The following is a 26,809-nucleotide window of genomic DNA, read 5'->3' on the forward strand; positions in this document are numbered from 1 at the left end:
AAAGTTAACCATTAACATAATTACAACTCCAAAAATACTGATTTATAATGAAATACTAGAATTTCAAATGAACCACATTTGACAATTTTAACAGCATTTCAGTGAAAACTCATTTGTAAAACAGAGGAGAAATAAACCCATATACAATAATACTGCTTGAAAATACACCAGATTTTTTTGGAAGCTTGATAGGTGGATCTCCTTCCCTACTAACTATAAAATTGCATCTGAAATTTGTTTCTTCCTGAAAATTATTCTCATTACCTGTGACTAATAGGCCAACAGAGGGAGCGTGGAACAGACTATGCGAATCTCACAAAACTAAGGCAAAAAAAAACCCCATGCAAATCTTGGCATGGAAGTAGTTTTAAAAGTAAAATTAGGACCTGGATGACTTTCAAAGCCATACTAAAAACATTTGAGTTTAAATTCTGTAAGTAATGATGTCTTTTTTTTTTTTTAAATCACTTTTTAAGAGGGCAAACACATCTCTGAATGTTTTAACATCCTGCATGTCTAAAGTCAGCATTAGTCTGAGATTGTAAATCCACATATAAACTGGCAACTCTCTTATTCTGCAGGCAATTCTTTCCCAAAACTCTAACCACATGTAGCAGAGAGCAGATGAACACGATAGTCTACAATCTTTTTATCTGCACCATTTTTGATCTTAACTTTTAAAAAATTGAGATAAATAACAATCAATATTCATGTACCCTTTATTTGCTTTCAGTGTAACATTCCATGCTAATTGCAGATGTAATATTTACGAGTGTAAATATAAGAATGAACAACTCTGGGGTGGTTTTCTTCTCTTTTGTTTTTACATGTGAATATTTTGGCTTACAAAATTAACAGCGTACAGTAAATAATCCTCCCATATTTTGTACAAACTACATGATTTTGATATACAAGGATTCTGTTTTTATTACAGTGACAATATACAACCATGTCTATTTACAATGCAAAAAGTATATAAACCACATTTTAAACATTCTGCTACTGGCAGCCACTATATTTTAGGAGGTAGCTTTAATTAACAAAATGAACTGAAGCCACATTTCCCATCATGTGTTCTATCAAATAATTTACAATACAAAGATAAAAATTCATCATATGAACAGTATATACAGTTTAATTCTCAAAACAGCAATCTAGCTTTAAATCTTAACAAGAATGTCTCCAGAGTAACTGGGATGGCAGTGGATTTGCTGTTGATTTAACGTATTGCTCAAGAAACATATGTAATTACTTGATCATGCATTTGTAACTTTATTTATCAGATTTCAAACTAAGTATAGATAAATAGATCACCGATTGTAGTTAAAATGATTTGGGCCTCAGGACTTAAATGGTTTAAAAATAATGCACTGATTTACATGAAAATAAGTGACACTGCACAGTGTACTTTAGTCTCAGTAAAATGATTGGCAAAAACACATTTTGTTGCAAAATTGCTTTCTGTTGTCCCTCCATTTGCTAAAATCTCAGTCTATTCACAGATATTGTTGGGTGTACGACCATTGAACAGATGGTGAAACATTAACCAGTCTCTTCCTATAAACGTGAGTTGGATACGCTGACAGCACTGCTGATGTACTATCTGACCAATCGATATTCCTTCAAATAGCAGGTCCTCACTGCGTAATAGTGAGGGAAGGTGCTGTGGTTTACCTGAAGGAATGCATCATCATTGAAAAATGTGTTCAACCCTGTTATTCCTGACAGCTGTTAATATTCTTATTTCATGGAGATTGCAGATATTGCAAATTGTAAGTGCTTCTATTAGAAAAAAATCTTTTTAAAATTTGAATGTTGGCTTGAAACATAAAACAAACGTGGTGTTCCTGTATCACTCTCACAGTTCTGTACGGGAGAATCCCTTTTTTGGCCCTGCAGCAAAATTCATCCTGAGATTCAATGCTGAAGACAGTATACAAAGCTAGCAACAGAGTTGTTTGCTTTATTATAGAAAAGTCACACTTAAAAATAGTTTCTTTAATATTAACAGCTGTCCTTTATATTGTGCTTTGGCAGGAAGAAAGAAAAAAAAGAAAACCCCAACAACTTACCTTGCCAACAGCGGAAGCAAAAAACAACTGGAGTACAACATGGAAAGAGACTTCAGCATGTAAAAACTGTATAAAAGAAACCACTATTGCTTGCAAAGAGTAAAAATACTGGGTAACAAATTTGGTTTACCAATTATTTACAGTCAGGGCAATTTATTATTTTTAAAGGTATGGCTCAAGAAATTACTGCCCACTTCCCTTCTTTACAAATGACACTAAAAAAAGATTACAAAAGTGCTTCCTGGTCGAAAGGTCAAAACAGGTAACCGTCTATGAAGCATTATACCTTCTCCTTAGAGCAGCTGATGGCAAAGCCCTTCAGTCTTTAATTCTTGGTATGTTGTAGGCATAACGAACCAAAGGGAACCCTCGGCTTTGGTAGAAACACGCGCGCCCGCAGGCCTGCACTTGGTCTGAACTGTCCGACACGAAAGAGTCGTCTTCGTCCGCGTAATCGGAGTGGGCTGACTGGGTGCCACAGTCTGACCAGTAGCCGTCCGGCCTTTGGCAAGGCACTACTGCCAGCGTGGGGCAGCTATGGGATTTTATTAAATGTTTACATGGCACAGGCTTGGATAAAAGGAGCGATTCGCAACATTCACACATGGCAATGTTACCCTGCAAGTGCGTGTACATGCCACAGTCATAGTAGAAATCCTGCGTCACGCAGCCCCCTTGAGTATTGACGGAAATTGCTACCGCTCCGCTCTTCCTCGTCATATGACGTCTGAGCAGCTTCCAGTCCTCCTTGAACTTTGGATTGAAGAATACGTACAGAACTGGGTTCAGGCAGGCAGGCAATGGAAAAAATATCAAAGTAACAGACTTCATTATTTCAGGGCTGATAGAAATTGCAGTGATCAACGGTGCAAATGAGAAAAATGCAACAGGGCAGAAAAAGATGCAATTCGTGAAGATCAGCCAAGCGACATGCTTAATCATGCTGGACTGAGAGTTTTCGGAGAGGTCCTCTTTCTCCAAGTTGCAGTACAATTTAGTGTAGATAATAGCCATTAACAAAAATGCTAACGAATTCAGGAGCACTAAAGTTACCGTGAAACCTAACGAAGGTGTTTCTCCTGTGGGAAAGGGCAAGCAAAGGGGTGATGCTGAATACTCCACTTTATGAAAGAGTGGTAAGCATCCTGCTACCGCAGCACACAGGAAAGCAAAAACTGCAGCAATCTGGAATTGTTTTTGGCGATTGCTTTTCCCCTTTTTAATGATCTCCTTCGCAGAGAAGCTCCGTTCAACAGCTGCCAACATCAGGAAAAAAATGGCACTTTCTGACGAAAACACTGCAAGAAACCCAGCAACTCTGCAACCACTGCCAGTCTCCCACCATATGCCAAATTCAGCAAATCTTCCCCAAGAGACAGCATCCAGAAAAGTTAAAATACCAGTATAAACTCCCATAAATAAGTTAGAGACAGAAATCAGGCCTATAAACAGTTTGGAGGATGGCAATGGAGTACAAGATGCAAATATTGTTAACATGACAAGCAGGTTGAAGAACAAAGCAACCAAAAAAATAAACCAGACAGTAAGTCGAATCATCCAGCTTCCCAGTAAATATTCACAAGGCTTGAAAGCACCTAGAAGAAAAAGGACAACCAAATTAGGAAAAAAATCGTGCCTTAATAAGCAAGATTTTCAAAGGTGTTACAAAAGCACTCCTCATTAATTCATGAATAGAGTACCCAGCTGAACTGCTAAATAGGTCAGTTGAAAGTAAACTATTCTGCTGAAGCTATTTACTAATTAATTATGCCTGAAATAATAGTTACTGCAATGAATGGTGACTCAGGAATACTTTGTATAAACAAACTAAAACAAACAAACTTAATTACCTTTTAGCTACTCAAAATAGCTTTTATTAGTGCCACCTAAATATTTTTTCTTTGATTTTACACTTTATAAACCAAGTTGGTAATGAAATAAAAACAAATATTCACAATCAACTTTTAAGGGGAAAGGACTTTTAAAAAGCTGCTCTCTCAAAAAATAATTCACAAACATGCCTTCCGGAGTAGCTTTTGGTCACAAGGAAACATCTGTAAAGCAGCCGACAAATTCAATTTATTGGCTTTAATAGGGGCAGGAATTTTCACCACAAGTTTCTTTTTTCCCCCCTTCTTTGTTGATGAAAGGCACTGTGAGCCTGGAAAGGCAAACAGGGAAAACAGTTTTTCTTCCTTTGCCACTCAGTTGAAGAATGAAGTGGTAAAAAGCTTAAATAATAAAATGTGTAACAGGCAAAATAATATGAGGAGAGACAAGAAAAGAGAGGTCACTATATCCTCCTTACCCTTCTAATCCTTCTAATTGCTGCTTATTCCATAGGAAAATCCCACTGATTTTATATAACAATTAGAAGAGTTTAACCTCTCCCTCATCATCCCCATTAGGAACTCCTAATTGTCCTAAACACAATAGCTGAGGATCTGGCCACGTAATCAGGCACGCTGTGGCTGAGGACAAAGCAGAGCGGCGCTCGCCGGCCAGGCCACCTTGGGCTCCGGACAGCCGGCGAGCCCGGCTGGGGCAGGAGGAGCCCCAGGATTTCAGGCTCCACACGGCGCTCGCTCCCCTTCTAGGCCGGGGAAAGGTAAATACACCCCACTCCAAGTACTGGCTGGCACAGCAACTGCTGAGCATGAGTAACAGTCAGTACAGCATCTTCCAAGGCTTAGAGCCACTACCAGGAATAACTGACCTGCCAAGGCAAAAAAGAATCTTTTTTGTTTGTTTAAATGAGCAAGCTTTATTTCTGCCCAAGAAATAATGCTGCTAACTAGATTATTAGACCAGTAAAATCAGATGCACAGCCCCTTTTTTGCAGGTATCCCAGAGTAAAAGATCATCGCTAGAATCATTAAAGTACGTTAACATGATGCAGCAAAATCTGCTAACCTGCATATATTTAAAAATAAAAACAACCTCCTACTTAGGAAATTTTAAAAAGTGAACTCGGTGTTTCCAAAATCAACTTGAAGTCTGTTTTCCAGCAACAATATAACAAGGTATCTTTAGACAAAGAACAAAACCCACCGTGTCTTCCCATCTTTCTCCTAACATTTAACTACCCTTATAGTTAAAACTTAACCTCCTCTCCCACCAACATTCCCAGCCTATCAAGGGAAATGCATACTTCATAAGTAGGGGGGAAATTCATGCTAGGAAGGATGAGTTTTGCTGCTTTCGGTGCTATGTTATTAGAGTGCCACTGTTCAGCAATTCATTCCTGCCATTAGGCAAAGTGGAAAGTGGATCTACTAGATGAGCAATGATTCAGAACTTATGTAGTGGGTGGAGTGTCCTACTTATGACCAGATGACATATGGATTGGAAAATAAGTTGTTAGTAAGGGAGGGACTGGTGGAAAAACAAGGCAAATTGTAAACTTGTAAAACAAGCTCTTCATTCCTTTTAGAGCTACAGCATCTCTGGCATGGGCAAAGAGAGAGAGTTAAAGGCTTTAAAGATTTAACCCATACAATATACCATCTGAATTTTCATTCTGTGAACAGGAGATCAAAAGCAAATAAGTAGCATGGGTCAAATTAATTTTCAGATCATGCACAGTTACACTAATAATGTGTTTGACTTTCTGACCACAGACTTTTTGCTGTGATCAAGAAATCCTTGTAATTTTCTATATGCTAAAGCTGGAGCTAGCACAAAAGATGAAGGGCAAACAGATGAATCTTCATAATGGATTTAAAATACCAGTTTAGGAGAAAAGAATGAAACAAGGCTTGGAAAACCCCTGGTTGCCCAAAAGTAACTCCACTGGAAGCATACTGTTCCCCTCATCTATACATTCCTGTTCATGCAAGCAGGAGGATACAAGATTTATAAAAAGACTCTCCTCGAGAGCCTGGCAAAGATGAGGAAGGAGGAAGCCGAACAGTAGCTGAGTGGGACCATGTGTGGAAATTCTCAGTAGAAGGAAGATAAGCAGAAGGGCAGCAATGAAGCTGCCTAGAATGAAAAATATTCCTTTACGAGATCAAAGACTTCCAACACTCCTGGACTGTTCCAACTCTGAATTGGAGGAGACCTGGTATGCCAGTAAGACTCACTGCAGAAATACCTATGGCAGTTTAAGATATTACTGCCTGCTCCAGCTACTTGTAACAGCCCCTCTGCTGTCCATTAATGCTGCCATAGCAGGGCTGGGGAACAGACCATGTGAGTGGTCCTCATCCTCTCTTCTGCAAAGACAGCAAGCTTTGTTTAAAACACCAGTGAAGGCAGTTCCAACTAAATTTTTAAAGCACAGGCAGACTTCTCACTGAAGCAGATGAGCATTCATACGGTCTGCTCCACAGACATTGCTTTGGCAAGAGTAGCACAGGGGGACTGTTTGTTAAACACAGCACGCTCCAAATGAAGATTACAGTCCTGTATGTTCTTATGGAAACAAACTTCAGGTTTTTTTTCCTAACACAACTCTCCAATATAGTGCTGTGTGTGTAAAGCTGAGCCAGATCTTTTTGCGTTTGCTCATCCAAAACAACACTGACATCAAATGAAGTTTCACCAAAGCATTGTAGAATTTAATCTGTGTACAGAATGACTATGAGGGATGAAATGTTTAATTCTGTACGGAGCTATTTGCATAACACAATGCCTAAAGTTCACAGCATAGCTGAAGCACTTTATTAGGTTTACCTGTTGTTGGTGTACAGTGAATAATAGTCTGCCTCAGTTCCTCATTTTCATCATTTCTTAGAACATCTGCATCAGCTGTATCCAAGTAAAATGAAAAACAGGTTAGTCATAGAAAGGGAAAAAGTGATATGCAACAAAGCTGCCTAGGATGGAAATATTCCTTTGAAAGATCAAAGACTGAACACTTCACCAGTGTTCAAGCCTTTAACAAGTGGAGCTGTTCTGGTTTGCCACTTAAGGTCAAAGGCTCACTACAGAAATTGCTGTAACCATTTAAGATACTACTGCCTGCCCGAGCTACTCACAATGCTTTATAACAAAGAAGCAAAATCCTTCATCACTAGGGAAAGATCTATGGGCCTTAAACTAGACAGTGTAGGGAGAGAGCTCAAGCCCTGTCTGAACAGGAATTGGTCTCAGCAGAGACCAATTGGATTTTTCTACTGGGAGCTCTGGAAGAAAGTGACAGAAACAATTCTGGCAATTTAGAATAAAAGAATAAAAGGCATTTTTAACAGGGAAATCTTACACTGTCAAATTTCACACATTTAAAAAGAGCAGGGCACTGCCCATCTGTAACCAACTGCCAAGCTCTTTCAGAGGCAGCTTTTATAGTCCTACAAAGATTTACATTCTTTTCCAAATTTCCTTATTCAAAGACAACATGCACTGTTATTTGGTCTAACGTGGCCCAAAATACACCTGTTCTAGTACAATGAAACACTTGCCTTTCTCGCGATCCATCAAGGCACCTTGATCTTGGTGACTGGAATCTTCAGTGTTAGAGTTTAAATAAGAATCACAACCCCAAAATGCACAACACTGGTAAGCATATGGCACAGAGAGAGACCTGAAACACAAGCAAAACAACAAACAATGTTATCTGCTGTAACCCTAATTAAGATCATCAGCTATTAAAAACATCAAGTGGCTCACTTCAGTGCTAAAACTGAGGCCTCTTTTTGTCAGTCACTAAGAAAAATCTATTTCAAATTGGATTGGTTGTAATCACTTCTGATGAACTTTTCCACTGAGATAAAGGGAAGGTGATGTATCAAAGTCTTGTTTGCAGCGAGGAGTACAAAAAATTCTGTGATATTTAGCTTGCTTTACTACTCATTCGTCACCTTGTACAAAACAAGTTCTTACCAATCAAAAACTAATCGAGCAAGATAACTAACTACACAGTTGCTGTTTTGTAAGAAAGTTAATTCCCAGATGACCACAATGTTAAAAATGCATCTTTCCTTCTCAATGTTCATTTTGCTGACAATTGACATTTGTTGACAACAATAATATAGTGGCAGACCAAAGAAAAGTCTTTCTGAATCAAGGCTGCAATATCAACCATCAGCAGTACTCCTGAATTCTGTTCTTGTATATTTATGAGGAACATCAGTCTAAAGGATCCAATGACGCATTAATTCTCAATCACAGATCAAAGACAAAGTCTGTTACTTCCACAGAACTGCTGAGACCAGATTCTAAAAGTGATATGGACTCTCTTACTGGCCTTGGACAAATTAACAGTATCTTCATCTCCATTTTCCCAACTGGCAGTATGGGAAATAATTTTTAATTGCTTCTTAGGGATCGGAAGACTAATAATTACAAAGTTCTTTGAAAAAGAAAAACAGTTCATCATTGTCTCATTCACCACCTGATGAAATCAGTAACAGGTTTCAATCTGAATGACTACTGTTACTCTTATCATTTGCCTCCAAAAATAAACAGCATTTGTATAAAGCATGCCGATTATGGAATCAGACCTGTGAGTATGTTTCCATTTCTCACTCTCTGAAAAACAGATGTGTTCAGTTCAAAATAACAAATGGCAACCATCCAAACTGTTACTCCAAAGTCAGACAGCATCTGTCTAAAAAGCGGGGGAGCAATAACGTAAAAGGGTCCAAGAAAAATGACTTCTACATCAGAACAGTCAGGACGCTCCTTAATATATGCCAACGTTAAGGCACTGCAGGACTCAGCAAAGTGCCTTATCATCTGTCATGAGTATTATCTAAATGGGTTTCATTTACTGTCACATTGTTTATTATCGTCAAAACAAGCGAGGCACTCTGCAGTGTTATTAACCAACGTACCGGAGCTTTGCGAAGTTCTTCGCTGCCAAAGCTTCTTTCAGCTCAGAATTGCCTGCAAGTTTGAGCTGGTTCACTCCACTCAACCCTTCAGTTGGAACTGAAGTGAGTTCATTGAAACTTAGGTCTCTGAAACAGGAATATTAACACAGTGTTACAAAAAAGTAAGCTTCATGATCCTATAGCAGGCTTTGTAGGAGCAGGAAACATTAGACCAAGGCTGTGGCGTGGAAAATGTCCATCTGTGCAGCGGGCACATGAAAGCAGCATCTGGATCATTCAGCTATTTTTAAGCTAAAAAATTTTAGTATTTCAGCAATTTAGTGATAGGAAGAGGAGGTCACTAAACAGAATAGCCTACTTACAGGTTAGCAATAGCTCCAATGGTGGTGAAGGCTTCTTTGTGGATCTGGTGGATCCGATTTCTACTGAGGTCACTGCAATGAATGCCAAAGAAGATTATTTTCGTGTTTTTATCAAAACTTTGAAACAGCCACTGTACTGAGAAAAAAGCTAAGCTGACAAACACATTATGCCTTTGACAGGAAAGTCAAATGTCTTCTGTTTCCCCTCTACCCCTTGGCAAGACAGGCACAGTAGTAGCCCTGTCTCTTCTTGGTCAGGTAGCCATATCCAACTTCACCTCGTCCCCAAGAGAGCATCTGTCTCCCATTAGTGCTTGCTTTCTCTCTCGTCCCTCATCCCTCGGCACTAGCAACTCAGCCTTCACTCCTAAGGCAGAGCCCGCTCCCAGGCTGACGTGCCAGGAAGCTCAGTTTGGTGACAGTTGCCCCTGTGGATGGCTACATTGGAAGCAATGGAGGAACAGTATAAAGAAAGAGAAGGGCATCTGCTTTGCTGGATTTCAAAATCCAGATCCAGTTCCTGCTGGACCATCATGACTTGCATTAAGGCATGCGTTTTAAAGCACCTGCCAATTTATAGATTTTTTTAATATCCCTTTTCTCTTTCCCATAGCTTGTATGTGTTTTTGTATCACCACCAGAGTTGGAGTCATAATGTTCACAGATAATTTAGATAATTATCATTAAACTATTGACAATTTCAATGCTTATATATAATCTTTATAGATATGGAAATATTAGGGAAGAGGATAATTTTGTATTATTGATCAGCTCCTGTCAAGGAAAACAGATAGTATGTCTCCAGTAAAAAAAAGTATATAATACAAATAAAGGACTACTGAAAAATCTCCTAAAAATGAAATTCCATACTAAAACTCTCTAGTAATTAGGTATTCAATTTTATGTACCTGAAAGAATATTTATCTTATTTTACTTAAAACTTTAAACAACTTTCAGTAAAAATAAATATTATTTTTACCTGTCCTTATTTACAAATATGTATTTTCTTTCTATATATTATACAAATATATGTGAAAGTCTATAAACACAACATGGAGAATAAAAAAGGGGGGACTGAAACTGGCTGCTACTAGCATCTCCTTCTTGTATATTGTTTGCTTTACCATAGGATCCAGCATATTTGACATAAACCAGATTCAGAACACCAAACCCTGACATCTGCTTACATGTGAATCAGAAACATTAGCTTGTTTTATTCAGTATGTAATAACTTGCACTTACAGGATACGAAGGGAGGACAGTCCCTGAAAAGTATCATCTGTGATTTCATGGATTTGATTATGCTGTAAGGAACTGCAAAGTGAAGTAGTAGAAACAAAACTTTATTTGCAAACTTACTTCAAACCAAGGGATAGCCTGGATTTAAATCAAATTATCTTAATTCTACAAGGAATTTTTAGGCCAGATTCTAACCTGGGATACACTTTTATTCCTTGAAATATGAACTTACGAAAGACAAATATTGAAAGACACTTCAAGAGTTAATGAGCAAATTTTACTTCCATTTCATTTGCTCCCTAGGTACCTTTCTGCATATACAGTGATACCGCAGTAACGCACTCTAAAACATACAACAGCAATGGTGTCCTTGTCAGACAGTAACTGACTCCCTCCATCCACTGCAACTTCTGAGGCACATTTGATGGAACACTTTATAGTGAACAATGTGTATGATAAGCTCAGAGACGACACAGTATAAGGAAAGCTTGTGAGGAGCCTATTTTCCCTGCGCTCATTTAGGGGAAAGAAGCTTTAGAGTGGAAGCTGAAGTAGGAACATATGTGGGGGGAAAATTGCATAGGGCTTGGAAATTAAGATAAGAAGCTTTAAAGCAATCAAATACAGGGAGGAAAAAAAAAAGATGGGTTTTGAGGAAAGAGAGTATGTCTTGTAGGGACTAGAGGAAAAAGAATTTTATACAAGCATATACTGAGGGATGGAGGCAATTCATGAAGGGTGGAAAAGAAACAAAAGGCAGGAAGAATACCTTAGAAAAATACTCATTCCATTTATGAATATAACAATACCACTATGAAATGCATGATTAATGTGTCCTTCATTCTTTGTGACACAGAAACAATTAAAACTTAGCTACTTCAGGGAACTGCAATTGGTTGAATTCTCTGGCCAGCATCTCTCTCACATGAGATGACATATTCTTGCTTTCTGGCCTTAATCTTACAAATGCACTTATGATCAAGCATTAAGCAAAACATAAGTTTTTGGAGATCAGAACCTGTCATACTACAGAGTTAAAGATAACCAACATATATTTCTACTTACATTTCTTCCAAAGAATGGCAGCCCTTAAAGCTGGAGAGTTCCTTTATATTGTTATAAGACAAGTCCCTTCAAAACATAAAATGGGAGAAGAATGCTTAGTTCTCTGTTCTACTTGAAACACCACATCACTGCAACCATTAAACAAACAGATTGGCAGAAAAATTTTCTTACTAGTAAGGTTCGACAGGAAAACAGGGCAGTTTAAGGGCAGTTTAAAGAAAATCATGAAGGGAATCACAGGTCTGATCTCTCCATAGCTCCCCCAACTAGCCCTATTATGCATTTCAAATATACATATTATATGCAGCTAAAAATGCAGAAAGACATTATGGTTGCAATGCCAAGCTTATAACAGTCAGCAAATAGGATAAATAAGGTGGTCTATGTAATGCTCCAGAACGTTAATTCATTGCCTTACGCTCTCTCTATTCACGTAACCTTGTTAAAAGCTGCATTTTTTTCTCTCCCCTTTCTCTCTGAATAAGGTGAAGAAACCGTTATCGACTTTCCTGAAATACTCAATGAGTGATGTAAAGCAAGCAAGCATGAAAAAAATTCAGCCCTAAACTCTATATTTGGCAAACATTAACCACAGAAATTAGTGTTCTGTAACAGAAAAATAATAGAGAAACAGGCTGTGCCTTTGTACTGGCTTTGTCAGCACATGAGATCCCTCTCAAACTACATTTTTGTTTCTGTAGGCACTGCTTTCAGCTTTATATCTGGATATAAGCATATCCAAAAACATACCGTACAAATTCTATGAATTCTATGAAGAGTTGTAATCTAAAAAAGTTTTTTTTTTTTTTTTCCAATTAGAATAAATTGCATGGATGGTATACAACACAGGAATTTGGTCCAAATCTTCTATGAAACAATGCAGTAAAAATGAGTTTAAAAACTTGCAAGCAACTTTTAAATTTCTGTTCAAAAGAAATTGTAATTTGAAAAAAAATCTTGGGTTATCACTCTCTTCCCAGTCTTTCTTCTACGAAAGAGAATATATTTTTCTATTTCTATATATTCTACTTTTTCAGGACTTGCTTTCATTCCAAATTTTCCTCTAAGTGTGCATCCTTTGTAAACACGTTTTTGCCTTTCCCCCCACACAAATGGTTTCATTTTCCTGTTTGTTCTTTTCCTTTCCTTTATTTTAACATCTCCTTCCTGATTTTTCTGGCTTGCCTTCATATTACCATCCTCTTCCTAATTCTCATTTCCATTACTCTTGGTTTTTGATACTCTCTCCTATGTTACGTAACACACACACCCCAAAAATCAAAGTACTATAAAAAAACTCCTCTTCCTTAGCTTCTGAATGTAGATGACTACTGTGGTGTTAAAAACAAAGAGCATCAGTGTGAATTAAAACATGCAAAGACTGTTCTGCAACACCACCTCGCATATCTTTCATTACAGACCAAGAAATATAGTGTATCCCCATAAGGGGAAGCCTGTTTTGAGGAATATGAGGCATTACATCAACTCTGCCATAAGTCTTGATGATTTGAATAATAAGAAATCAAGCTAGATTTCCAACTTTGATAGAACTACTACGATGAGCAGTTCTGAGCAATACTTTAAATTAGCTTTAAATTTCTTTAGAAACATTTTGGTGGAGATGAAAATAGGAGCACAATGTGTACACTTACAAAGTTCGTAGCATCTTTTGCTCTTGGCATAAATTGATGGGAATACTGCTGATCTTGGTCCCTGTTAGAGTTCTAAAGGGGTTGAAAAAAAGGGTGTATAAATGTTTGCATACTTGATCACATTACAAGCATGTGTAAGAGCAGAAAGACGGTGCCTCAGCTATCAGGGTACTAGATTCACCCACCAAAACTCTTTCTTTGAAGATGCCAACTTCTTTGTTTTTCATTTCTGAAAGAAGGGGGTTAATATCACTGACATTCTTCATAGGGTGTTGTCAGCTTTTTCTATTAAAAGGCACCCAGAGGCACCCAGGTATCATGGTAAGTAAAGCTATGTAATTACTTGAAATTTCTTGACAGGAAGACAGCATATGTCCAATTGCTTTCCAGACAGATCTACTAAATCACATTTCAATTACTTCACAAGACACAAAACCAGGAAATTATTGGAAATGATTTCTGTAGAAGATACTTACAAGCTCTCCAGATTAACGGTTCCTGTCAAATTAGGAAACCACTGCACCATGCTGGCACCCCGAATGACCCTAAATAAAAACACCATGAAAATTAGCTGTAAACTCTCTTCTGCAAGGGAGTTTTGAGGTACTGGTAGCAGGTAGATATTTTCAGTAAGGAAACATTCTAACATTCCTATTACTTTTGTTTAAATTGTACACAAAAGGATATTCTTCTAGTGCTTCTTACACTAACAATTTGCTTAATAAATTACTCCTCCATTGACAAACAATTGGAATTCATCAGGTTGGAAAGAGTCATACCAATACACATATTCTGAAGAGGGCATAAACATTCTGGTAATTTGTTGTTCGAAGTTCAAAATCTCACTCCATTTTGCTTACTCATTACCCTCAGAACTCATACCTTCATGCAAGCACGCATGCACTAACCTGCAAAGCATTCTCACAATGTATATCCCTGTTCAAAAATCACATAGGACACATCAGAGTTTAAGTAAGAATCTGAGCATTTGGCCTGAGGTTGTGTGTCTTATGTAAAGTAATCAAGATTTAAAAAAATAAAAATAAAATAAAATTGTAAAGTATATTTATTAGAGCTTCTTAAGAAACTGGGCATCTCCAACAATAACAACGTGTGTTAAAACTAATTGCAAAAACAATATTCATAAGAGGTAGAGGCAGTCAGGGAATTCAGTTATTTTGAGTTCCTAGCCATAACATTTCATATCCATTTACTGTACTAGATAGTTGGGGTGGTACTTACAGAGAATGCAGATCTGACAGATTCTGAAATGCTGAGTTCCCCACAAAAGATAGAGGATTGTCATACAAGTGTCTGGGAAATGAAAAACACGTTTCAATCACTGTTCTTATAGCCACTGTCTGCTAGAGAGACTAAAAATAGATGCATGAAAGCAACTTACATTGTTCTTAGAAGGGGGTTTCCTGCAAAAGCACCATCAGGAATTATGGAAATGTAGTTACTGTGAAATCCCCTAAAGACATTAGGGAAGAAGAAAATCAACATTTAAAAATATATCACCATTAGATTCAACCAACAGTCATTTTCTTCATGTGTATGTCTTATACACATTCACTTCCCACTCCTGTGAAAAATAGGATTGTAGTTAAATGGGAGTAGGTACAACTATAGAATTAACTCTGAAGGTCTGATTTTTGTCTACTGCACATCAGCCAAAATGAAAATATTTCATTAGAAAGAAGCTATTTGTCCAAAACACACCTTATGCTTACTTTCTTCTTTTTCGCCCATTAAGAAGGAGACAGGGAGAACGCTCATGACCAGTGAATAAATAATCCTGCTACTGGAGGCCAAAACCAGCTCATGATTAAGATCTATGCTAATGGTTCTCCTGAATAATTAAGCTTAGTTATATAACTCCAAAATCATTTTTAATAGGTTCTCTCTCTAACAGATTATTATATTCTCCTTTAGTTATAGCATCACTTAGCATAACTTAGTCTGATCTAGGTTACTGCATGAGACAAGCATTCTTAAACCCTGGAATTGCTTTGCTCTTTTAACCTATGGAAAGGAGAAAGAAAGTGGGTAAAAAGAAATAATAATACTCACAACTCCTTTAAACTTGGGAGCGCTTTTATGGCTTCAGGGAACTCTACCATGTTATTGTAATTTAAATCTCTAGAAGAAAAAAAATGCAGCAAAATTGGAAAATACTCAATATTGGTCATGAATGGTCAAAATCATTTTTAATTAAAACAATTCAATGACAAAAAAAGTTCTAGAAATCTTTAATTAGAACACAGAATAACTTGATATTTACCTTAGATTTAGTCCTCTGATGTTTTACACACTTAATAACCAGCTAATAACTTAGTAAGCAATTTAACATTAGCCTGAGGATTTTCCATACTAAGATGAGTGACATTTCCTTACAGCAAAGCTAAGTATTTTTCAGCACCTCACAATTTTTTCTTCAAAATTAATTTACACAAAAAATGAACTAATATTTCAATGTAACAAAAAAATGCAGATACAAACGATTACTCTTTTACAGCTTAGTCAGAAAACTTTTCTTTCAGGATTCATAAAATAAACATTAAATAAGTCATGAGGCTATAGCAGACCTTGTAGTAAAGATAATTATTAATATTAAACCAAAGCAGAAGTAAACAGTGTCACGCTAAGTTAGCGGGTATTAGTAATATGGAACTATTGAAATCACAGTTAACCTGTCACTGTTCTAGCGGTAATGTCTGAATCTACTACAAACTTTTTCTCCAAAAAAGATTCCTTGTGAGAAGCGAAAGCTTCTCAAAGAGTCTTACATCAGCTGTCTACATTTACATAGCATTTAACTACTACTTATCTTAATAAGAGAATGACAACATAGTTGGAGTAAGTAGCATTCCTGGACTCCTCCAAACTCCCGATAGTAAAGCCAGTTGTCACTGGCTCTAATGTGCCCTTCCCTTCCTTCATTTTATTTATTTATTTGGCATTGTCTTAAACATAAGAAAATGCATTGTTGAATGCTTATTAGACATGCATTTAGTGAGCTGAAGAAAAATGTGATGTTTAGCCCAAGCAGCTGAAAAGCATTTCTCTCCAAGGCGGCACCCTGGAGATTGAGTCCTGCTGAGCCAGCATCTGGCCACTGCTCACCAGCAATCCTAGGGGAAGTATTATTTGTTGACCAGGACAACAAATGTGGGACGAGGGGAAGGTTATGCTTCCCCTGACCCCCCCCCCCATTTTTGTCAGAAGGACCACGAGGCTCACTGTTTCAGATAAAACAGTCTATCATCTTAATGCTTGCCAGTGTTTGAAGTGAACTCGAGTGAATCTCCTGCAGCAGGGGCCGGGAGCCCAGGCGCTGGGTTGTGTTTTCCACCGATCTGCAAAAGATTGGTTTGGGAGCTGCCGGGACGCCGGCGATGCCGTCTCCTTGGCAGGCAGTAGTGCCCATGCAGTCAGAGAGGAGCAGTGGAGTGACAGCCCACGGGGGCACTCTGAGAAACCTCTTATTGTCACACAACAGTTTCTGCAACGTATTTTAAGTGTGTTTAATCCTACAGTAAATCTGAGAAACAAATATTTGTTCCTTATCACACACAAGGCCACTTAAACGATACTGCGGTATCCACCTGACTCAGTGGAGTGCTATGCAAAGATACCCCAGCAGGGTCAGGATTAGGAACATTAGAGCAACATCATCCATTCCAACATGACGTTTCACCCAGGCTAATATTTACCTGCTTCTCAACATAGTTAGTTAGTTTTGGTGGAGCACTGCGCTGATACAGCCTTCACTTCTGAAACCTGAGCTAGCCCTAAATGTTCTTGTTACGTATTGTGCTGTGCACACAAGCCTTATTTTCAACATATTCTATGCAACAGTAAAGTAACTTTAAGCTGGGAATGAGACAAACAGCACTGAACAAAATTATCTTTAGAAGCATACTTACAAGGTTTCAAGGTTGTCTAATCCATCAAAACAGTGTTTTCCTATAGTTTTTATTTTATTATTATGAAGATGCCTAAAAGAACAAAAAACAAGTATGATGACAAGTAAATGATTTCCTATCAGTTAACAAATTAGCTGGTATTTCTATGAAAATGAGACAGTGAAATGGCTTAGGAAAACCATACACATGGTGGATTGGGAAAAAAGTGTGATAAAATAGGGTTTTAACATAAGTCAATATAATTTTTATTGTTGGAGATACTTCAGAGAAAAGTTTTAAAATATACCCCACAGAAACAGGCCTGTGGCACATATTTCCTTTTTGTAATACCTTTGATATTTTTCTGTGACAGGTTTAAAATATTCATTACTAGAAATGTCACAGAAAAATATACAGTAACCTCACAATCCATAGCACATTTGACTTTCAGTTTAGCAGAAAAACTTTAGCAATTCTTTAGTGGATTATCTAGTACATATGATAATGACATTTTCCTGTGTTTGGGGGTATAAGCTACCAGACAGCTGAGCTAAAACATCAGTGCCATTCTAGATAAATCAAAGCTGTAAGTAGGGAGGATCAAATTGAACTATGAAACAGAAAGTCGCAATGCAATACTCACAGCACAACAAGACTTGAGAGGTTGGTAAATGCATAGTCAGGAATGTGCGTTATTTTGTTCAGAGCCAGCGTTAACGCCTGCAGAGAGGGGAGATTGCTGAGCGGATGGATGGGGACTTCCGTCAAACTGTTGTCATCCAGCCAAAGGTGACGTAACTGCACTAGACCCTCAAAGCTGTCTTCTGGTACAGCAGTAATATGGTTAGCATCTAAACGCCTAGGTTAAAATAAAAAGAACTGACGTAGTAAATCCACAAACTATAGTTAAGTAAAAAATGTAGATTAAAAATTATCACTGCAGAACATTATTTTAAACCTAATAAGTTTAATGTTTAAGAAATTTAATGTACTTTAATGAAATAATTTAGTATTGAAAAGTTTGAAGGATTACTGAAGTTGAGCATGAACATTCTTTTATGTCAAATGGAGAGCCCATAGTAGAAAACTTGATAAAAAAATTGTTCTTAGCCATTTTTAATAAAGTATTTTAACAAATTATTATACTTGCAATCAGCTTTATAAAGTGAATTGGTAACACTACAGAAACCTCCTCCCTCCCCCCCCCCCGCCCCGCCAAACCCCCGGCTCCCATAAACACATTACTGGAACAAGATTTAAAAATGGTAACTTTATGTTGCATCAACTATTACAGAGGCATTTACTCATTTGAACCTATTACCCCCATAGCTACATTTTCAATAGCACTAGATACTGTTATACGTACTGCTTTGTGTTACTGTGATACACCTTAAATTACTGCTTTAGCGAATAAGATTTTTTAAAAAAAGTTATTGAATTGAGTGAGAACTATAAATCCCATTAGCGAATAAAATATATCATCAACTAAACCGATATATTTCCTTCATTCTGGCACCTGATCCTGTCTAACATACTCCACAAAAAGTGCAACTGGATTTGCCATAGCATTTTCCCCCAAATTAACTCTGATCACAAATATCAGTACAATAACACATGTGGAAAAGGACTTAGCTGTCCTTCAAGTAGTATAGCAAACTACTTGCGACAATTAGTTCTGCTACAATTAGCAGCTCACCTTTGCTATTGGGTTTCTCAGTTTCTTCAGGTCCCAAAGCAAAAAAACCCCAAACAACCAAAAGAGAAAACAAAAACCAAAAAAACCCACAACACCCCACAGCTGGAAAGCTAGGAGGCTGAAGACTCCAGATGTGAAGCCCTCGCTACAGGAGGTGCAGGTGTTACTCGCGGAGTCCAACCAGCAATAGTTTCCCATCAGAGCTGACAAACGTGACACTGCACTCCTTGTCTGATGCCTTGAGTTTGGCAGTGACGACAGGTTGTGCAAAGTTACGTGCAACATGCACGTAAAATTAAGCAACATGCTCTGAAGCAATTTGTTTTTCCATCTTCATACACTGGCAGCATAGTTATTTCGATATCATGGTTGGCAACCACAGCAGGCGATAGATACAGATAGGAGCAGCTGAGGTTTGTCTATGCTATGCCATGGGACCAGAGGCATCGGGGGTGAAAAACGGAAAAACGCCCATACTAAAAGCTTAAGCTTGGATCTGCGCGGACAGAAGCCCCGTGAAGGAGCGAGCAGGCACAGCGACGGTTGACTCGGGAAGCAGCGCAGCATCAGCAGACAGCTGCTCTCCACAAAGGGGGGAAATGGAAGGGGGCAGCGGTGACAGCCCGCGAGACGAAGAAATGAACCATAACAGATCGGGATCCTGCAGGGCCCTGAGCAACAGGCAACGTTTGACTGAGCTGACCTAGAGGCTGTCTGCTCTAGATCGACACGCAGCTGAAACCCCACCACTCCCTGCAAGCGTGGGACAAAGCACCTTGCATACCACTTTGTGGCATACATAACGTGACTGGTATGCCGACCGTTTCAGTCTGGGGAGACAAAACTCATATACATCGCATTTAAATACTGTCTTAACACTGATGCTCATTACAATACAAATCAGCACAGCGCAGGTTTTGAGCTATATTAAGCATTCGCTGTGTTTCTACGGCCATGACCAGACTTGCTCCTGAAAATCTGGCTGGAGCAGTTTAAGCCGCCGCTGCCTCCAGCCATTCGTTCTGTCCCTCTCCAGGCTCGCCCACCGGACCAGGCGGCTACGCTTGCGCCCGTGCAAAGTCAAGAGCGCGCAAATATTAGCGAACTCCGCTGGACTTCCAGCTCTTTAACTGGCTTGGCTCTGCACCGGAGCCGATGAAGAGCAGTCGATCCATCTCAGCGACTGCATGGGAGAGGCAGAAAGCGCAAACGGAAGGGGAGATGTTTCTTCAAGTTGCTCCAGCTACACATCTCTTTTCAGCCTAGCTCAAAGCACTTTGCATACCTGGAAAGATCCATTTTCTTGTGTCTAAACCAGCTTTGAACAATTATGACATTAAAATGCTGGATTTACCAAAACGGTCTGCATTAGCCTAATTATTCTTCCTCTGAAATTTAAAGGACTTGCTTAATTCAAGGCAAGAGGACAAGCTTCATCACAGTGTCTTGAGAATTCTCCTCAGGACATCCCTAAAGAAGTAATTTACTTGATCTACTTCAGTGAAGGAATTTTTCGGTGTTGTGATGTACATGGTTTAAATATGTCAAATTATTTCAAAAAAATAGAAGTGCAATTTCCACATAATAAAAAGAAATGCATCAAACTAAGCAACAAACACACAAATCTAAGTGGGTACTTTAAAACTGTCTGCAGTTAAAGGCTCTCTTCTAAGATGAGTGAGGTGCCATTAACTCCAAAACTATACATCCAAGAGCTAATTCCTATAGCTCATATACTGGCATCCCCTTATCATTTGGCCCATTGGTCTGACAGGTGTGTACACTATCCTGTTTGAATGCTTTTAGCCTGCGCTGAGACTGTAACATTTCACAGAAATTAAACGTCTGTTGTTTAAAAAAAAAAAAAAAAAAAGCCTGTGGCTCTGCTTCAGGAAAAATAAAAATACTTGAGGAGGTAGAAGAAAGGCAGGTAATTTCTAAATTCATACACCTCCCTGAAGATCAAAAGAATTATTTTCCAGTGGAATAAACATATCTGAATCTTTTCTGCAACTTTTTTTTTTTTTTTTTTTGAGAAGCAACATACCTTGAGAGGCAGGCAACACTAAGACCTTGACTACTTGTCTATGCCCACGTTTGTACTTTCACTGTGCTCTTTACTATATTCCATCTATTAAAGCAGATTTTGAGAAGCCTTGCTCTTTCTCTCCCCACCATTACAACAGAAGATGACCAAAGGAATGATGCACATAATGAGGGAGTCAACATCAAATGTCCACCATTTCGATTGAACAGGAAGGTTTAGAAGATGAAAAAGGGCACTTTTCTCATCCTCTGTGATTTCTTAGCAAACATCTAGCATCATCTTAACAAGTGCAATGTCTGAGTGGAGTAGAAAAGAATTATTGATGCAAAATCGTAACGCCAGTGTTGAGTAGAAAGGCAGGACATCACACTGAGATTATCTGTGTCTCCCTGCAACTCTCTATCTACATAGCAACGTTCTAATCCTAATCCTTAAGTCTGAAGATCACTGTGCTAGTCCTAGTTTTCCCAGATGCCAATGGACATATCAATAAAATATTTGAGAATTTAATGATTGTATCCAGAGTTTTCAATGAGTTAGGCAGTTTTAGAGGGAAAAATCTGTGATTTAGAAATATAATAGGAACAAACAGCATCAAAAGAACCAAACTGGATATTATTATGATTACCCAAAAATCAAGTAGTAGTGTTGGATTTCTATTATTGAACCTCCAGATTTATTTTTTAAACTAATTCTGCCATTTCGCTCTCTCTCTTCCATCCACACATTTTGTAGCCCTTCATGCCTTTAAGTATAAGCCTGATAAGCTGCAGTCCTCTTTTTTTCCTTTCAAACAATTAATACTTATCTATATTATGTTCATCACACAAAATATAGCTGTAAAGCTTTTATGTAATGTGAAATGCACATACTGGTGTACTTTCTGAAACAACTGCAAAGCAAAACTAAAGTATTTGACAAATTCCACAAAATATCATCAGCAAGGACTACTTCAAGACAGAATAAGAAAGTATTTACTAACACTAATAGTTAGCAAAGTATGAGCAATATTCTTCATTGTTTGGACTCAACTTTTACAATGACTGCCCTTTTCCATTAAAGTGTTAAAGATAAGACTATGTTCTTTAAATTGCAGCTTGCAGCATATCCTTAAATTCCTTAATCTCTCAGAAGTTACTCCAGTTCCAGCTTCCCTATAGGCACTGGCTTGTGAGGCACCTTTAAATTTTTGTCCGTAAATTCAGACTTTACTTGCTGAGCTGTCATCTTTACTTTTATTACCTGTCAAGTTCTTTTCTCACACAAACGCCAACTCAAACCGCACAATAGAAAGAGTAGGTGGACAGTAAAAACCCACATATTCAATAGTTCTCATATAAGCATTTAATATATAGTTAAAATAAGTGAATAATATAGCAATTTAAACTTTACCTACAAACAATAACTCAGCTTTAGGAAGCTGTAAGACTAGTATGAGTTCATACATCAATTCAAATAAAAAGTTCAAAATTCTAATATGTATCTTATAAATATATTTTGAAAAAACACAAAACAACCATTCTGAATCAAGCAAATTCCAAATTTTCAAAAAAAAATTTCACCACAAATCTCAAAGCAGGCCAGCCAGCAACATGCCAGCATATGGAGAACGTACCAACTCTAGGGCAAATACCTGGAGGATGAAGTGGCATGGGATCCAACTTTTTGAATACATTATGATGAAAAAAATTACAGTCAAGAAAAAAAAAATCAGAAAAAATTATTGATTTATGGAGCACTGGGAGCTTAAGAAACCTGCTCAGACCTTCTCAGTGTTTCCCCAGAGTCCATCTGCCTCGACGGGCATCCTAGCTTGCCCCACGATGCAGCCAAGCAGCAGCCGCACGCTGCCCGAGGGCCCGCTACAGACCCCTCCTGCAGCACACCAGACCGTAACAAGAACCATTTTGCTAAACGCTTCTTTGTGCAAAAGTACCTGGCTTTCCCAGTGAAACAGGCACAGCTGCAGCGCTACTGGATGCAACATCTACTTAAAGGGTTAAAATGCAAGGGCAGAGTGCTGCTAGAGGAACCCACCCTTCTGCCCCTGGTCTGGGCTGGTCAGGGGCTCTGATGAGCGCAGGCGTCCTGCAGCTGCAGCCCCTCGCCGTGGTGCCCTGCCCACCCACAGCACTGCTCCTGCACACACCTCCCTTTGCCCAGCACCTCCTGCGCTGCTCCTCTAGGGTATTCTTTCTTCATCCTCTGAAACATGCCAGGAAAATGGTGCAAAGTACCGAGTGTCTTCACACGAAGAGCATGTGGAAGGCAAAGCAGCACAGCACGAAATCGTGCAATTCGGTTTGACCTGCAGCCCAGCTGCAAAACCCGCCGGCTGCAGGTCTGTGTGCTTCCAGCAGGACTGGAAGGAGGCAAGAAGGTCAGGTGGAGAAGTGGGCAGAAAGCACCACTGAGGGAGAAAAACAGCCGCTGTTTCCCTCTAATTCAGTAGTTTCCCCAGGAATTAGAGAGTTCGGCCTCTGCTCCTCTGGGGCCAGCAAGGAGCGAGCTAGCTACCGCTGCAGCCCGTCCCGACGTGCCTGCCACGCTCACCTTGGTGCAGCCCCCGGGCATCCCGCACCGGAGACGCGTCCTGTAGATGTCATCTTGGCAGCAGCCACGACAAGCACATTCACGCGGCGACCCCAACCCCTCCGTGCCTTTGGCCGATAGTGTTGCTTGGGAAGAACAGGCTGACACAGGTTTGTTTCTAGCTCCTGTCAAAGCCTCCCTGTGCGCCCAGCTAGCTCGCACTGGCAATCACGGCGAGCATCCCACTTCTAAGATGTCGGAGACTGAGCAATTTAACAACCTTGCACTGAGAGAAAGAGCTTAAGGTTGATGTTAATAAAGGGAAAAATCATGCCTGACTCTTCTGTTAAAGCACTTCTCATCGATGGCAGTTGTTAGAGAACCTGGCTCTTTTAAGTGCTCCTTCAAAAACCACAGAGAAATTAGTCAAATAACACTGGAGTAGATTTTTAGGTTTTGAAGTTGAGTACTGATAAGCCCGATGCATAGGAAATTCTGTTACAATGCAAGACACTAAACCCATCATGTTAACAGGTACTTTAAAATACTCAGCGCATTTGCTCACTACATCAAGCAGTTGCTCTCTGTACCTTACATATTGCAGACATCAATACAAGGATTTGCTTTATTCAAAGCCAAATTTACAGCACTTCTCAGAAACTAATGATGCATGCAAAAAGCTAATTCAACAGCCAATACTGATCTGCAGCGATTCCTGAAGCTCACAAGAAAAGCCCGTAACTTACTTTCAAGAAAACCAGAACAGCTTCTAAAGGTGTACATGGCATAGAAAAACGAGATTCTTGTCATTCAGCAAGTACATAAAGTTCATGAAGCAGTGCATTTAAACCACTGCATTTCTAAAGTTTTTTCAGCACAATCAAACACGCTGAGGAGAGCACTCAAACATTCACCACTAAAAAATGCAAAGGAGAAGCATATTCAGCATATTTAATTTTGTACTGGCTTTGTAAGTTTAAAAGAAAATGTGTGTGAACTTCTCCCTTTCCCATTCTGGTGCTGACAGATTAATTCTATAGCTTAGCACAGATTCACTGAGGGCTGCCTCTCTTTAACCCTTTAGTAACAGCAAAGCAAAACAGCACAGAATTAAAAACAGAAAAAAACAAAAAAAATGACCCATTAAAGGTTGATTAGTCAAAAAAAGCATCTGCAGCTGTCAAAGGAGTGTACTACATCTGAGACAGTATAACACTTATGAACTTAATCTAATTATTGCTATTAATCAACATCTTCTGCAATCTCCTAAATATGATATCTTTACAGATGCTCATCCTTCAAAATACTATAATCCAGAATCACTAAACAAAATTATCAACAGAAGCCATAAAACAATTTTTTTTTAAAGAAATAAATAAGCAGAACAATATGTTTTTGAATTACCAGGTACAAAATAGTATTTGTATTGTCCTCTCCAAATTCAGGCATCTTCTCTTTTGACACCCTTCAACATGCCTACGTTTTAAGTTAGTTAGATCATTGCCATCAACGTGAACTACAACTTCAAGCTGTGCACTTTAATTATGGCACTAGAGGAATGTTTCTAGACGTGACTTTTTATACGAATACAGATGTTAACTGTATAAGGAATCCTCCCTAATTAAAAAGAAGCAAAAAAAAAAAGGAAACACCACCAGCAGCCTGAATGCTGCTCATGGCATGCGTGGAGACAGGCACCTGCAGCTCAGGCGAGCACCTACGCAAAGAGCGAGGCAGGAGCTAGCACCAGCGAGTACCACGCCGGCACGCTCCCAATACCACCGTTTGGGAATCTGGCATAATCCCGCAGCGGCACCACTTTTGAGCTGTTCCTGCTGAACACACTAACTGTACGTGTGCACGTGCGCACATGTGCGGGGGCAGTAACTTAATTCCTAAACTGAAATTATAACAAAGTATCTCTGGTATGTTAACAACCATTGACAAGCTTTCAAATATGACTCAGGGATTTGACAGCAAATGCCCACCAAAATTAGCAGCAATTAGGTTTTTTAGTCCAAATGGAATGCAATTCTCTTTGCCAAAGCATTTGATATTGGGGGGGGGGTTGTTTTTTGTTTTTGTTTTTTTTTAATATCAGTTTCAGGATGTCACGCACTGAGGACTGTACTGGAATTTCCTGTGTAAATTCAAAATTTGCATTTAACTGGATTTCTGGGGTGAATGAGAACAGTCCTAGAAGTTGCTGTACTTTACAGAACCATTTTACAAATCCCTATACTCTGTGTTAAACCACAGAATAAGCAAGTATTACAAAAAAGTTATCATCAGAGCAAATACATTTTTTATGTTAAGGCACTTAAACAAGTGACCCCCTGGAATTGTTTCCCAGTCCTTTCTCCGTTGGCAGGAGCGGTGGAGTGGCATACGGCTCCACCTCTGGTGCTCCCTGTGACCCCTGGACTGCCAGTAAGCTTCACCAGTATCATTTCCAGACCTAAAATGTGAAGTGTACCACTTCATTAGCTTGTACTAATAAAAACGTACTGTTGATGTTTTGCACTAACTGAACGACAATGAGAGTACTGTTTGCATTTGCATTGCTCCTTTTTTGTCAGGTTACTCTGCTACCAAAAGCCACAAGCACAAGCTGGACAACCAGCGCCTTCTGCCCTGCTCGCGTGTCCCGTGGTCCAAGTTTCTCTTCAGGGATATCGCTGCATCTTGTGACCCTGAGAAGACATCCTGCCAGATAAATTATTCCGAGGTGCTGAAAAGTGAGTTTCCACTCACTACAACCCTTCCTTTAGGTAAACTTCACCCTTCATAAATAATGACTATATTCTAACTCTCTTTAGGAGTACAGAGCTGAGAAAATATCCAATATAAACACAAAATAGAGAGCTGTCATTTGGTATTCTGAGCCATGCTGGCTACTCTCCAGCTATCCTATAAACTTTAGAAAACATACAGCTCCTGTAATCATCTTATTTATCTCAAACCAGGTAAGTCTGCAGGGATCGTTAACGTATACAATGTGGCAACTGTCTTCCCACACATCTTGAATTTGGAGTACATTAAGACAGAACTAGACTGTTCCATGCGAGTTTCAAACCAAATGATTATCAATACGCTAAAGTTTTAAGAACAAATGATGTGTGTCTTCACCAAAAAAAAAAAAAAATTCCCCTAAAGCCTACTTCAGAGCAAATCGGGAAACTGCCAAGAGATGGCCAGTTAAGCGATGACTAAACGTGCTGGTTCTGGATGGAGATTATATATTAAAAAGGCAGAAGCAAACTTTCTAACATATATTCTGCAAAGATTTGTTTTAGAAAAAGGTCACAGCAGCTGAGGGGCCTAAACACATTTTTGACAAATTCTTTTGAAAAGGTTGTTTTTTTTTTTTTTTTTTAATTCATAAAGCAGCATGCTGGCACTAACATGTCCATGCTCTCACACAAACATCACAGCACCGGTCCTACGTTCCTCTAGC

General features: G+C 38.8%; 1 protein-coding gene across 2 annotated transcripts in view; it reads right to left on the bottom strand.

Annotated features, from left to right (window-relative positions):
* Positions 1-701: 701 nt before the first annotated feature.
* Positions 702-26,809, bottom strand: part of LGR4 (leucine rich repeat containing G protein-coupled receptor 4) — an 82,292-nt gene continuing 56,184 nt past the window's right edge. For both annotated transcript variants that reach the window (XM_026121716.2, XM_064512873.1), the window contains exons 5-18: positions 17,721-17,936; positions 17,099-17,170; positions 15,243-15,311; positions 14,572-14,643; positions 14,412-14,483; positions 13,646-13,714; positions 13,170-13,241; positions 11,518-11,583; positions 10,456-10,527; positions 9,214-9,285; positions 8,852-8,977; positions 7,478-7,599; positions 6,750-6,824; positions 702-3,667 (exon numbers count right to left, since the gene is read on the bottom strand). In XM_026121716.2, the coding sequence (XP_025977501.2) occupies positions 2,391-3,667; positions 6,750-6,824; positions 7,478-7,599; positions 8,852-8,977; positions 9,214-9,285; positions 10,456-10,527; positions 11,518-11,583; positions 13,170-13,241; positions 13,646-13,714; positions 14,412-14,483; positions 14,572-14,643; positions 15,243-15,311; positions 17,099-17,170; positions 17,721-17,936 (2,452 nt within the window). In that variant the 3' untranslated portion in view covers positions 702-2,390. The remainder of the gene's footprint in view (positions 3,668-6,749; positions 6,825-7,477; positions 7,600-8,851; positions 8,978-9,213; positions 9,286-10,455; positions 10,528-11,517; positions 11,584-13,169; positions 13,242-13,645; positions 13,715-14,411; positions 14,484-14,571; positions 14,644-15,242; positions 15,312-17,098; positions 17,171-17,720; positions 17,937-26,809) is intronic.

Source organism: Dromaius novaehollandiae, chromosome 5 (genome assembly GCF_036370855.1).
Source record: "Dromaius novaehollandiae isolate bDroNov1 chromosome 5, bDroNov1.hap1, whole genome shotgun sequence".
In the NCBI taxonomy this organism is placed as follows: Eukaryota; Metazoa; Chordata; class Aves; order Casuariiformes; family Dromaiidae; genus Dromaius; species Dromaius novaehollandiae.